Below are 13,810 nucleotides of genomic sequence, written 5' to 3' on the forward strand. Positions count from 1 at the left end.
CCGGATAGCCCAAAGTCTTGATAGTTAGCTCTAGGTCTTTCGGTCAAAAAACAATGGCGATGAAGATGTATAGGTTCACTATTATGTGGTGGGGATTGCAATTTTCTATGAATTTCCCATTTCCTGCTCAACGATGAAACTTTGCTTGAGGATCGACATATATATATATATATCTATATATCTATCTATCTATCTATATATATAATTGATTGTACCTACAATCTAGTTGGGATCTCACAATGCAAGTGTTTTTGTCAAAATCTAACCTCGTCGATGTGTTCAACATGGTCAATTTAGTGAGAATCAACCCTTGTTCTTTTCAGTTGGGAAAATGTGGTGGGTTTGTGGCAATTTATCTAACTTGTATACACGTTGATTGTGGAAATCCAAAAGCCACTTCCTACTAAATGGAGCATCTTGATCACATCTGAGGTTGGATTTGCCAAAAAGAGGTTTTATCTAAGTAGACTATAGGTACAATCGATTGTAAGAAATATATATATTGATGTAGAGTAGGATCGGGCCGGACCCCTACAACGTAACCCAGGCCGGCGCCAATGGGATGGACGATTGGACCCAGATGATGGATCTGACCACCTGAAGCATGCACACGCATGTCAACAACGTTCCAGTTCGTCAGCACGTCAACCGCATCGAGTTTGTCTCGGGTCCTGGGACTGGACCCGGGATCCAGATCCGTTAGCAACCTATTAATACCCTGTTTAGGGTTGCGTGAAAAGGAGACGTATTTTCTGCAGCAGCCTTTACTTTCTTTCTGTTTTTTTATTTTGTTATTTCTTACTGTCACGTTCAGCCTACAACAACCTTTTGGCTATCTGCATTTAGGTTCTTTTGTTTTGGTTGCCAGTCGTTACAACACTTTCATTTTTGCCTTTATTTTCTTTCATTGTAGTCTTTCCTATTTTCTAATAAACCATTAATCGGATCAATTGATCCGATTCCTTGTCTTCCACATCTTTCATTTAGTTACTTTTGCTGCATGATTGTGCACTGGGAGAGCAGCCCCAACGTTAGCCCAATAGCGGAACAACGTCCATTCCCTCGCTGCAACTATAATCATCACGTCGGCATCCTTTACGTGAAGGGTTTTCGGCTTTCTCACTGTATCAAAATGGTATCATAGCCCAGGTCTTTCTCCTTCGTTAGCGGTATGGCTCACGAGGTGAGGGATGATCCTGCAAGCGGAAAAGAGCGGGAGGAAACCGACAACTAGGACCCAATGATGTAGATGCTCAATATGATGATGAAGCTCCAAGAAAACATGCTACACTTAAGTGAGGATGTCGTTGGCATATCGAAACAGTTGGATGGACTCGAAGATCGGCTCGTGGTCCTCGAGTCGTCGGTGGAAACGCGCGCAACGTCCATGCTGAAAACGATTGGTGGATTGGGCGTTGATGCTGTTGTTCATGCGGATGCAAGAGCAGCCGAACTAGTCCGGCCAACCTTCCACCGACCTGTTGTGCAACTGGATGGCTTTGAGGCGGGCCTGCACAGGGATGTCGACCACGCGACCATCCAGCAGACGGACCCATGGGGTCGCAAAATGCAGGGCCATACCTTCTATCATGCAAACTCGGGAAAGACGACCGTATCATCATCAGGGCTTCTGTTGCCTGATTCCTTTGCAATCCAGTTCCCAATTGAGCACTTAATTAGGCATGGAGGAAAGAATCCAACCATGTCGGCACTGGTTGTTACCATCGCCTCCTTGGTGGAACATTTTCATTCTAGTGGGAAACAACATCTTCATGTTGAATCACAGTGATTACCACAATTGATCACTGGTGCACAAATTGATGTGCTTATCGAGACCAGAGGGAAAACATCAGACAAACATGGTGGTACTATGGATTATGAAGATCCATCTTGGCTACCAACAAAGCTTCTTATGTTGGTGGATATTCCAACATCATCTATTGCACTTACTTCCCTACTAAAAGGACATGGTGGTCACTCTGCGGATGGTTCTTGGGAGATGGGTTGGTCCTTGGTTTCATCAAAGAATGTTCCACAATCAAATATCCACTCGCTGCAAGTTTAGGATGAAAATAGAGTTGCATATTATCCGCAAGAGAGTCAGAGTGTGAGCGACATAGACAGTGCAAATGTGGCCGTATCAACTATGAAACTTGCTTTTCTTAGACTTACTGGGATAGACACCAAGGATCGACCACATGTCAAGATTTCACTGAGTAATAAAAGAAGTGATATTCTTCTGGCAATGGGCTCACCATTTGGGATACTCTCACCATTACACTTCTTTAATAGTGTCTTTGTGGGTGTGGTTGCGAATCGTTGTCCGTCAGTTGCTTCAAGCAACTTGCTGTTGATGGCTGATATAAGACACCTGCCTGGAATGGAAGGTGGTCTAGTTGTTGGTAAGCCTACTTGTCTCATTGGTATTCTAGCCAGACCCCTAAGACCGCGTGCCGGAGGGACATAAATTCAACTTGTGCTTCCATGGGATGCCATAGATGGAGGAGGGATTTTTAAGGATTTTATGGAAAACATAACCAGAGCTGCTGTTGGTGTGCAATATGGCCTATTTAAGGAAACCTCTGATCACATGTTATATCCGAACCCTGCCTCAGGAATGATACATGAACAACACCTCCAATACTTTTGGTTTCTTGGAACTGTCCTTGGAAAGGCACTGTTCGAGGGTATTCTTGTCGAAATACCTTTTGCAACTTTCTTCTTGAGCAAGTTGAAGCAAAAGCATAACTGCCTCAATGACTTGCCTTCTTTGGACCCAAAATTGTACCAACATCTCCTTTTCTTGAAGCATTATAAAAGCGACATTTCTGAGATAGGGCTATATTTCGTAGTCGTAAATAATGCGTGCGGTGAGCAAACTGAAGAGGAGCTCCTTCCGGGTGAACAAGATTTACATGTTACAAATGAGAGTGTAATAATGTTCATTCCCCTTGTTGCCAACCATCGTTTGAATATTCAGATTCGTCAACAAAGTTCAAATTTTCTTCAAGGATTTCAGCAGCTCCTACAGTCGGATTGGATAGGGATGTTCAATGAGCATGAACTCCAGCTTCTTATTTCAGGATCACTTGGTGGTATGGATGTTGATGACTTATGCTCAACTGCACCTTATGCTGGTGGATATAATGGGAAGCATCCTAACATTGAGATGTTTCGGGGAGGCCTAAGAGGTTTCTCACCAGAGCACCAAAAGAAATTTTTGAAGTTTGTTACTGGATGCTCTCGTGGACCCCTTCCTGGATTCACGTACTTGGAACCAAGATTTTGTATACAAAGGCCGCTACTGAAGATGTGTCTGATCTATATGCATACTGTGGTGACAATAAGTCGTCAGAGCCGACTTCTTCCCAACCAGGGTAGAATGATGCATAGCAGGACTGGACCGGACCCCTACAACGTGACCCAGCCCGGCGCCAATGGGATGGACAATTGGACCCAGATGATGGATCCGACCACGAGCAAAGGTCTGAAGCATGCACACGCACGTCAACAACGTTCCAGTTCGTCAGCCGCATCGAGTTTGTCTCGGGTCCTGGGACTGGTCCCGAGATCCAGATCCGTTAGCAACCTATTAATACCTTGTTTAGGGTTGCGTGAAAAGGAGACGGATTTTCTGCAGCAGCCTTTACTTTTTTTCTGTTTATTTATTTTGTTATTTCTTACTGTCACGTTCAGCCTACAACAACTTTTTGGCTATCTGCATTTAGGTTCTTTTGTTTTGGTTGCCAGTCGTTACCACACTTTCATTTTTGCCTTTATTTTCTTTCATTCCAACCGCTAGTTTCACTTTACTATTTACTTTGTCTTTATTCATTGTAGTCTTTCCTATTTTCTAATAAACCATTAATCGTATCAGTTGATCCGATTCCTTGTCTTCCACATCTTTCATTGAGTTACTGTTGCTGCATGATTGTGCACTGGGAGAGCAACCCCAACGTTAGCCCAACAGCGGAACAACGTCCATTCCCTCACTGCAACTAGGATCATCACGTCAGCATCCTTTACGTGAAGGGTTTTCGGCTTCCTCACTGCATCATATATATATATATATATATATATATATATAATGAAATATGCGGAAAAGCAAAGAGTGCATTAAGCACTTACAACATCCACTAATGAACAAACAAAAGGGCTAACACCCAAACCCACAAGAGACAACACAACATAAAAATATAAATGTCTCTTATTGAAAAGAATGAGAGAGAACTCTCAAGAGTGAAAAATACAAGAGGGGTTCACCCCTATTTATACACAAAAAGGAGAGGAGGAGTGGCCTTATGGCCTTAAAAGAAGAGCCACCTAGGGGCTCCCATGGAGTCGTTGGGAGCCCCCAACAGTCACAAATGTGATCGTTGGGGGCCCCATCGACTCCATGGTGGGGCCCCTTTTAGGTGGGCAAAAATATAAAAAATAAAAAGTAAAAAAAGAAAAAAGAATTTACAAAAAATAAAGAAAAAGAAACAAGTACCTCTATCGGGTACTTGTGAAATGACTAAAATACCCCTATCAGGTATTTTAGATAATACATATATATATATATGTATATAAACATATACATATATATGTATATAAACATATACATATATATGAATTACATATATTTTAACACCCTCCCTCAAGCTTTACGGGGATATAACCAAAAGCTTGTTAAGGAGAAATAAAAAGCGAGGAGCAGCAAGGGCCTTAGTGAAGAAGTCCGCCAACTGGTACTCAGATGTGACGTAAGGTAGTGCTATGGTTCCTCTCAGGTATTCATCACGTACGTAATGACAGTCCATCTCAATATGCTTAGTACGCTCATGGAAGGTGTGATTGCTTGCAATATAAATTGCACTTTTGTTGTCACAACACATCTTCGAAGGAGTAGAGATGACAATGCCCATATCATTGAGGAGACTTCTTAGCCATACAAGTTTCATGGTTGTAGTGGCCATAGCACGATATTCCGCTTCCGTTGAGGATAAGGATACTTTGTGTTGCTTCTTGCATCTCCAAGAAATCATAGTCACCTAAGAAAACACAAAATCCCGTAGTTGAGACTCGGTCATTGGAATTTCCTCCCCAATCAGCATCAATATAAGCAATTAAATCAAGTGGTGAGGAGGAGGAAAAAAACTCCCTTAGTTATGGTGTTTTTGATATATCTGACAATCCTTAAGATTACACTCATGTGCACGGTTGTAGGTGCATGTTGAAACTGACTGACAGAGTGGACAACATGAGCTATGTCTGGCCGAGTAATGGATAAGTAGGTTAGAGACCCAACAAGTTGCCGGTAGGGAGTAGGATCCTCGAGAGGTGTTCCATCTTCCAACCTTAACTTTGCATTGATGACTTCAGGGGTTTCTGTCTTCTTATCATCGGAGATACCAGATTTAGAACAAATGTCAGCAGCCAACTTCATCTGAGAGAGAATGTACCCTCGAAGAGAGTACGCCACTTCAATCCCTAAAAAGTATCTTAAGAAACCAAGATCAAACATGTCAAAATGTTCTTTTAAAACTTTCTTAATATCATAAATTCCTTGCTCATCACTTCCAGTGATGATTATATCATCAACATAAAGTAGTAAAATAACTACTGAAGACCCTGCACTTTTTACAAACAAAGCAGTGTCAGTATAACATGAACGAAAATTCAAACATGTCATTACATTAGTAAATCTATCATGCCAAGCCTTTGGGGCTTGTTTTAAACCATATAATGCCTTTTTAAGTTTGAGAATTTTATTTTTACCAATACATACTCCTGGTGGGGGATCCATGTAAACTTCTTCATTTAATTCGCCATTTAGAAATGCATTCTTAATATCTAGTTGATAGATAGGCCATTTTTTCACTGACGCAATTGCAATAAGAGTCCTAACACTAGTCATTCTAGCAACAGGTGCGAAGGTTTTTTCATAATCTATATCATGTTCTTGAGCATATCCTTTAGCTACTAATCGTGCTTTATAACGTTCTAATGAACCATCACTCTTAGTTTTAATTTTGAAGACCCATCTACATCCAATTGATTTCTTTCCAGTGGGTAACAAAGTTATTTCCCAAGTTTTTGCTTTTTCAAGGGCACTAAGCTCTAAGTTCATGGCTTCAACCCATTGGGGAATGTTTTTGGCCTCATTATAGTGTGAAGGTTCATGAAATGAGTGCAACGCAATTAGACATACTCTATATCTTGGAGTTAGGGACTCATAGGAAACAAACCTATTAGGAGGATTGGAGATCCGACTGGATCTTCTTAAAGAGGTTTCTTCTATGTTGGATCCTTGAGAGTATTTTTCTAAGGCGCTCATTTGAGTTTGTTGACCACGCCTAACATAGGTTTGGATTAGTTTATCACTTTCATCTGTAACATTGTCAAGAGGAATATCCTCTAGGTCATTCAAAGACTCATTAGACATTTCCTCTTCTTGAGGAGTCTCATCTTCTTGAGATAGAACAAATAAAAAAGCATATTCACTTTCGTCAATATCTTTAGTTTTCACAAAACCATTTCCATTTTCCAAAAAGGTTACATCTTTGGATACATAGAGTTTGTTTTTTTTCAAGTCAAAATATCTAAAACCCTTTTGATTTTCTCCATATCCCAAGAAAACACATTCAATAACTTTATGAGATAATTTGTCCCGTTTATGTGTAAGGACAAAACATTTACATCCAAAAATTCTTAATCTATTGAAATCGGGTGTTCTTTCAAATAGTTTTTCATATGGAGATGTATTTTGTAAGGATGAAGATATCATTCTATTTATTAAGTAAGTTGAGGTTAAGGCCGCTTCGGCCCAAAAACTCTTTGGAATTTCTTTGGAAATAAGGAGTGTCCTAGTGGTTTCCATGAGGTGTCTATGCTTTCTTTCGGCCAAGCCGTTTTGTTGGGGAGTCCTTGAACACGATCTTTGTTGACAAATTCAATTTACTTCTAAATAATTTTGAAATTCGTTTGATAAATATTCTCCACCCGAATCAGATCTAAGAGTAGAGATATTACTTGAAAATTGATTTTTAACTATCATATGAAATTTTTTGAAGAAGTCAAAGACTTCGGATTTTAAATTGAGAAAGTAGATCCATACATACCTAGTGTAGTCATCAATGAAAGTAACGTAATAGGAGTACCCTCCTTTAGACATGACCGGGGAAGGACCCCAAACGTCCGAATGGACTAACTCAAAAGGTCTTTTGGACACAAAAGTTCGGTTTGGAAAAGGAGTAGATTTCATTTTGCCAAAAATACAATTCTTGCAAACAAAATGTTTCTCATTACAAAATTTCTTTCCAAATGGAAAGGAGTACATTTTTTGAGAAACTTGGATGTCCAAGTCTTTGATGCCAAATTTCAATATTTTTATCTTGGATATGGTTACAAAAAGAGTTAGTGGGGAGTTTCAAGTTGCTCATGTAATAGAGATCTCCCCTCCTATGGCCTTGCCCAATCTGCTTCCCGGACCAGAGATCTAGTATAGAGCAATCCTTAGTTGAGAAGGAGATTTCACATCCATGATCACATATTTGAGCAACAGAGAGGAGATTTAAATTAAGTTGAGATACAACTCTCACGTTTGACACAAAGAAATCTTTTGAAAAGTTTAAAGTTCCAAAACTTTTTACTTGTAAAGATGTACCATCGGCAGTTAAAACATAGGAGTTTTTATAATTATTACACAAATCAGAAAGCTCATTTTCAAGTGGGGTCATATGAAAGGAAGCTCCAGAGTCAAGGAATAAAGAAGACATACCTGGAAGAGAGAAAGAAGCTATGGCGGCACCCGAGGTTGATGGTATCTTGAGTAGAGTTTGTAGTGCTTCCGATAGTTGAGCAAGAGAAAAAGATTCCTTCCCTTTGATGGTTTCCTCTTTCTTTTGAGTAGCTTCTTCAACGGAAGCAACCTTATTTTTAGGTGCTTCATTCAACTTAGGGCAATTAGGTCTTATATGACCCGGCTCTTGACAATGATGGCAAATGACTTTTCTATAGTTGCCATTATAATTATTTTGCCTTCCAAAATGTGGAGGTTTGGTTGCCGGGTTTTGATACGGCCAAGACATCATCTCCTCCTTTAATCATGCCAAGACAAGTTTCTTCTTGGCATATTTCGGCTATGGCATCTTCCAAGGGAAGAGGCTTAGATCTATGTAGGAGGGAAGATCTAACTTGTTCATATTCGGGCCTAAGCCCATGTAAAAATTGGAAAAGTGTTCTTTTTCCATTTGTTCTCTCATTAATTCCACATCCACACTAGAAACCCATTTTGGTTCTAGTAAAGATAGTTCATCCCATAGGGGACCAAGATTTCTAAAGTAATCCCTTACACTCAATTCTCCTTGCTTGATAGTCCGGATTTTTTCTTGAAGAAAGAATTGACGAGCAAGGTCTTTTTGAGTAAACATACATTTCATAAAGAACCATGCTTCATTAGCCATCCGAAACTTGGCAATGTTGGTGCAAATCTTGAGCTCCACATTGTTCATGAACCAAGCAAGAATTTTGGCATGCTTACTTTCCCAATCTTCCACTTTAGATTGGTGATCTTCAATGGCCTTCATGCGGGCATTTCCTTCAAGAGCTTTTTCTTGATCACCATCCATCTTAGTTAGTTGAAGTTGTGGTTCCGGAATGGTGCCCATAACGTATCCCCAAAGTTTTTTACCTTTGAGGTTGTTCTCCATGGCGGCGGCCCACATCATGTAGTGGGAGTCATTGAGCTTGAAGGAGAGATCAATCTTTTGTTCTCCTTCCATTTTAATCACTCACAAGAGGATAAATGAAGAGAGATACAACAATAAAAAAATATAGCTACACAACTAGCTATATTAAGAAGAAGAGCATACACAAGGCTCTGATACCATGTAATGAAATATGCGGAAAAGCAAAGAGTGCATTAAGCACTTACAACATCCACTAATGAACAAACAAAAGGGCTAACACCCAAACCCACAAGAGACAACACAACATAAAAATATAAATGTCTCTTATTGAAAAGAGAGAGAACTCTCAAGAGTGAAAAATACAAGAGGGGTTCACCCCTATTTATACACAAAAAGAAGGAGAGGAAGAGTGGCCTTATGGCCTTAAAAGAAGAGCCACCTAGGGGCTCCCATGGAGTCGTTGGGAGCCCCCAACGGTCACAAATGTGACCGTTGGGGGCCCCATCGACTCCATGGTGGGGCCCCTTTTAGGTGGGCAAAAATATAAAAAATAAAAAGTAAAAAAAGAAAAAAGAAAAAAGAAAAAAGAAAAAAGAATTTACAAAAAATAAAGAAAAGAAACAAGTACCCCTATCGGGTACTTGTGAAATGACTAAAATACCCCTATTGGGTATTTTAGATAATACATATATATATATATATGTATATAAACATATACATATATATGAATTACATATATTTTAACAATATATATATATATGGAGAGAGAGAGAGAGAGAGAGAGAGAGAGAGAGAGAGAGAGAGAGAGAGAGAGAGAGAGAGAGAGAGAGAGAGCAATACACACCAGCAGCCCTTTGCCATAGTGCCATCCCCCCAAAAATGTGAGAAAGAGAAAATTGATCTAATCAAATTTAAGTTAGGGGAGGCTGACTAAAAAAGTGATTAAATGAGGTCTACCTTATCGTATTCAAAAGCCTCTTGTCACTATTTATATTAATTAGAGATACCCAATACCATCTAACTTGTAATTCTTTATTCATTCATTCTTTTGATGACTTTTAGCTATTCATCCTGATTGTAGAAATTGTGCAACCAACCAATGGGGGCTCCACTAGTCTGGCAGGAGCAGTTAGTGCATGTCACCTTGTGTTGGGACGTTGCAAATTTGAATCCCAATGGTATTGTTGTATAACTGGTAGGGGTCTGCCTAACCCCAGCTTTCTCTGTGGAAAAAAGAAATTGTGCAACTAGTTACTATATAAAAATTTTAATTCTAGAAATTTTATAATTATATCTTCAGTTAAGTAATTTTGAAAAATATCCTTGACAACAGTACTGAATAAAAAGAACATACCAAACTTCAGGTCCCTCCTTTTCTCTTATTGCAAAACAAAACTTCTTTAAAGGATCAAATTTTACAATGCTATCTCTCTCGGGTGCAGCAAAGGAATGCAAAATTGTAAAATGTAGGTTACTTTATATAGACACTAATTCTGCAAAGATTGCATGCCCTTTGATTTGGCAGCATATAGGCAAAAAGTCAATGGTACACCAGATAAACAATTCAAACAGCACCGTAAAACTTGATGATATGTTAATTTACATACATCGGCCTGGTGCCAGATTTCTTGCAAAACATGTTCAAACAATATGCTTTCTAATGCTAAAGTTACAGATTCAGTGGCCATGAAAAAATAACATCTGATGTTGGACAAAAAGATCAAATTTGGGCATATTGTTATTTGCACATTCTTCATCAATTACTTCTCTAGAATGCTGACTAACCTTTATAGAAACATGTTAATTCAATCTCTAGAGTAACACTTAGAAAGCAATCCTAATGCTGTGCATATTTATGGCACGGGCACGGGAAGGTCACAATGGAACTTGCTTATCGGTGACACTGTGTGGTTGGACTGATTTGGAGTTTTGGACCAAGAAAGTGGTCTGGCAAGCATAAGAAGAAAGATATCAACCTCATAAATACCATGGAAAGGCCTGCTAAGTTTTTTCCCATTCATTAATAAATCCAGTGTTGTAAGTATCATACAATACGGTATGATACATATCGTTACTTAGGGGGAAAACGATACGATACACACCCATATCTCGTACCTATATCGGATGTATTGTACGATACATCCCCTGTATCATTTTTTTTTGAATCCTACTTCATAAACTTGGTTATTTTGTTTTTGTTTATATAATATGAAAGTATGAGTCTTGTGGCATTGTTCTCATGAGATATGCATGCAATATTGTCTATAATTCTATATTTGTTGATGTTTTGATGATGTCTTATGTAGCTCATAGGGACATAAATGTGATTTTATGATTGTATTTTGTGCAATTCATCATTGTTTCATGTGTTATGATTTTTTAAAATTTTTTGTTAAATTTTTCTGATTTTTCTTTTTTTTTTTGATTTTTTGTATTTTTTTTTAATTTACGATATGGTGTTACTTTGGGCCCGATACGATACTTACAACCTTGGATAAAACTGTGAAGGTTTTGCAGAGGATAGCTGTTCTTGCCTAAATATGGAAAATAAACTCCTACTTTAGCTCAATAAGATGCAGTGTCAGCAATTTTTTGTGGGAATAACATTAGCAGTAACATAAAAGGCATGGGTGTATATAACTAGCAGGGGCAACAAGTTATGTACTTGGAAACCAGGCTCAGGGCCAAAATTTGGCTCCACGTGCGAGTAAGGTGCTGTCTGATACGTGTTAAAGCTTGGATGTGAAAATGTTTTGGATAGACCTAGCCTGATAATACATGCATACACACTCGCTGATAGTACATGTAGATGGACTTTTGTTTTGGCCATGGGCCAGCTGAAAGGGCCTAGGTCTGAGCTCATTTGGCCATACTTTTCTTCGATGCCTGATGGACCACTTACCCATCTAGCCCATGTGTACCCCTGTGTATAACGAAGAACTTAATCCTTAACCTTTGCAGTGTGTGCTCTACGCATATTACAAGTTGCTCGATTAAAATTTAGTGACAGCCATATTGCAATCTTGACTCGAGAATTGATTAAGGCACAAGCATGTCAAACCTTGATTTAGTCCGCTCTGAAAGATTTCCCAGGCTGAAAACTACTTTTGTCTAAACACTATCAGTTAGAACAGAACTCAAAATATGAAAAGGTTCGTTCCTTCCCTAATAAATGTTAAAAATAGTAGAGGAACCGGGTTTAATTGCCTTTAGAAAATGTGGTGATTATAAACCATGGTACCAATTATCAAATCTTTTTTTTTTCCTGATGCAGGAGACTTTTGTAAATGCGCTGCTTGTCATATTGGTGATGCCATTAGCAAAACCAAGATCCTCTTCGGACATGATGAAGCCTGAGCAGAAGGTTTGCAAACCTGAAAAGGAGGAAGGTCATGACCCTTTTGACAATATTATCAGGCAAGCAATAGGGAAGGAACCATTTATATCATTTTCAAGGGCTGGTGATGATCATGTTCAGTGGATTCAGTTACTGCATGCTCTAGATCAACAAGGAACCAACAAGCTCTCTAAGGGTTCAAAGGCTGTGAATGGGGTTGATGGGAAGGACTGGATACAAGAACACTGCAATGGCATCAGCTTGCTCTCATCTGAAATGAATGGGTTTAAGGACTCCATTCACTCAAAGGGAACAGGATCACCTCTAAAAGGGACAAAACTTCCTCCTGAATATATCCATCATCGCAAACTTCCCGAAATTGTTGCCTTGGCAGCTGCAAAGGCGAATGGTGAGAGTGAAAAATGTATGTCACTATCATATATCAGGTACCTTGGTAGATTGCTTCATCTTGAAGCAAATTAAGGTATTTAGCCGATGCTGATTGTGGGTGCTTTATGGCAGATTTTCCTGGATGGCCCTTGTCATTACCTTCAAAAGTGCAGTTGCAAAAATGTGATAAGTGTTCACTGGAGTTCTGTTCACTAATCAACTATAGAAGGCACATCCGTATACATCGCCGTTCTTTGAACATTGATAAGGTTTGTCTCTGTCAAACTAAACTTGGAGTCTTGGCCTTTGTTACATACCAGTAAAATGATAGTGCTCTTTCACAAGCCCAACTCTGTGACTATCTGTAATAGAAATATTTTCTACTCTTAAGATTTAGAATACGAGTATCAGAAAAATGATTAAATATTTTACCTTTAGACTCATCCTGGCTTTTAAAGTATTGTTCTGAATGTGTTGGTTTTAACTTTGCTGTCCAAAAGGTATTATGCTGAGCCAGTTATTTAATCAATCAAACTTCAAAAAGCACTTTCGTCTGATTAACTACATGCTACACTTCTAATGTTGCTTCACCTGTCGGTTAAAATTGCATCTTGTCATCATGATTAAAGGAATTCATTCTGCTTTTGCAGTATGCCATATAAAACTTTTCATATTCTATCAACAGTGCTTATGGTTTTTGAAGTTAATATTTTCTGCATTTGTTGCAAACACTGTTGGTTTTTTTGGCCTTTCTCAAACAATTAATGTGGTGGTTGCAATGTGTAAATAGTTACAATTGTGCTTATCATCTTTTTTGGTATCTTTCTTTACATAACTGTCTGATTCTCATCTTGTAGGACTCATCGAAGAACAGAAATTACTTGGGTGCATTCTGGGATAAGGTATCTGCTTGTAAATGTGTTATATGAGATCATATATTGTGTGATTTCTATCTCCACCTTGATTTATTGATTTGCTTATTTCCAGCTATCTTTGGAAGAAGCAATAGAAACTATGTCATTCAAGAATATGGCGCTGGAGGTGATGGTTCCATTGTCTTTTTTTTTTCTGTTTCATTGTCACAGTTTGCTAAATAAATACATGTTCAAAAGAGTTTATCTTTGATCACCTTTTGTCTTTCCCAGAATAAATTGCATTTTTGTTCTTATTTTATTTTTATGCTCTTTTCGATTTTTAGAAGATAGATGGATAAAACAGGGCATACTTGTGCAACTATCTGCACACATGTTTTTCTGTCTTTTACTTGGTTGGCTTTGTTGTTTTTGTTTTTTTCTTTTATTTTGTTTTTGTTGTCATCGTTGTTGCTGCTGCAGATGTTATTATTCAGTTAAATCTCTGGGGAGATTTTTATTTCGTTGTTGTTGCTGCTGCTGCTGCTGTTATTATTCAG

The 13,810-nt window shown here is 38.6% G+C and overlaps 1 protein-coding gene across 1 annotated transcript in view; it reads left to right on the forward strand.

The window, feature by feature from the left end:
• Positions 1 to 13,810, forward strand: part of LOC149845020 (uncharacterized) — a 30,632-nt gene that overhangs the window by 12,299 nt on the left and 4,523 nt on the right. Inside the window, exons 2-5 of the mRNA XM_089997427.1 lie at positions 11,947 to 12,418; positions 12,532 to 12,668; positions 13,257 to 13,301; positions 13,387 to 13,440. Of these exons, the coding sequence (XP_089853553.1) occupies positions 11,983 to 12,418; positions 12,532 to 12,668; positions 13,257 to 13,301; positions 13,387 to 13,440 (672 nt within the window). The 5' untranslated portion in view covers positions 11,947 to 11,982. The remainder of the gene's footprint in view (positions 1 to 11,946; positions 12,419 to 12,531; positions 12,669 to 13,256; positions 13,302 to 13,386; positions 13,441 to 13,810) is intronic.

The sequence above is a fragment of the Nuphar pumila genome, chromosome 2 (assembly GCF_984573655.1).
Source record: "Nuphar pumila chromosome 2, dmNupPumi1.hap1.1, whole genome shotgun sequence".
NCBI classification, from domain to species: domain Eukaryota; kingdom Viridiplantae; phylum Streptophyta; class Magnoliopsida; order Nymphaeales; family Nymphaeaceae; genus Nuphar; species Nuphar pumila.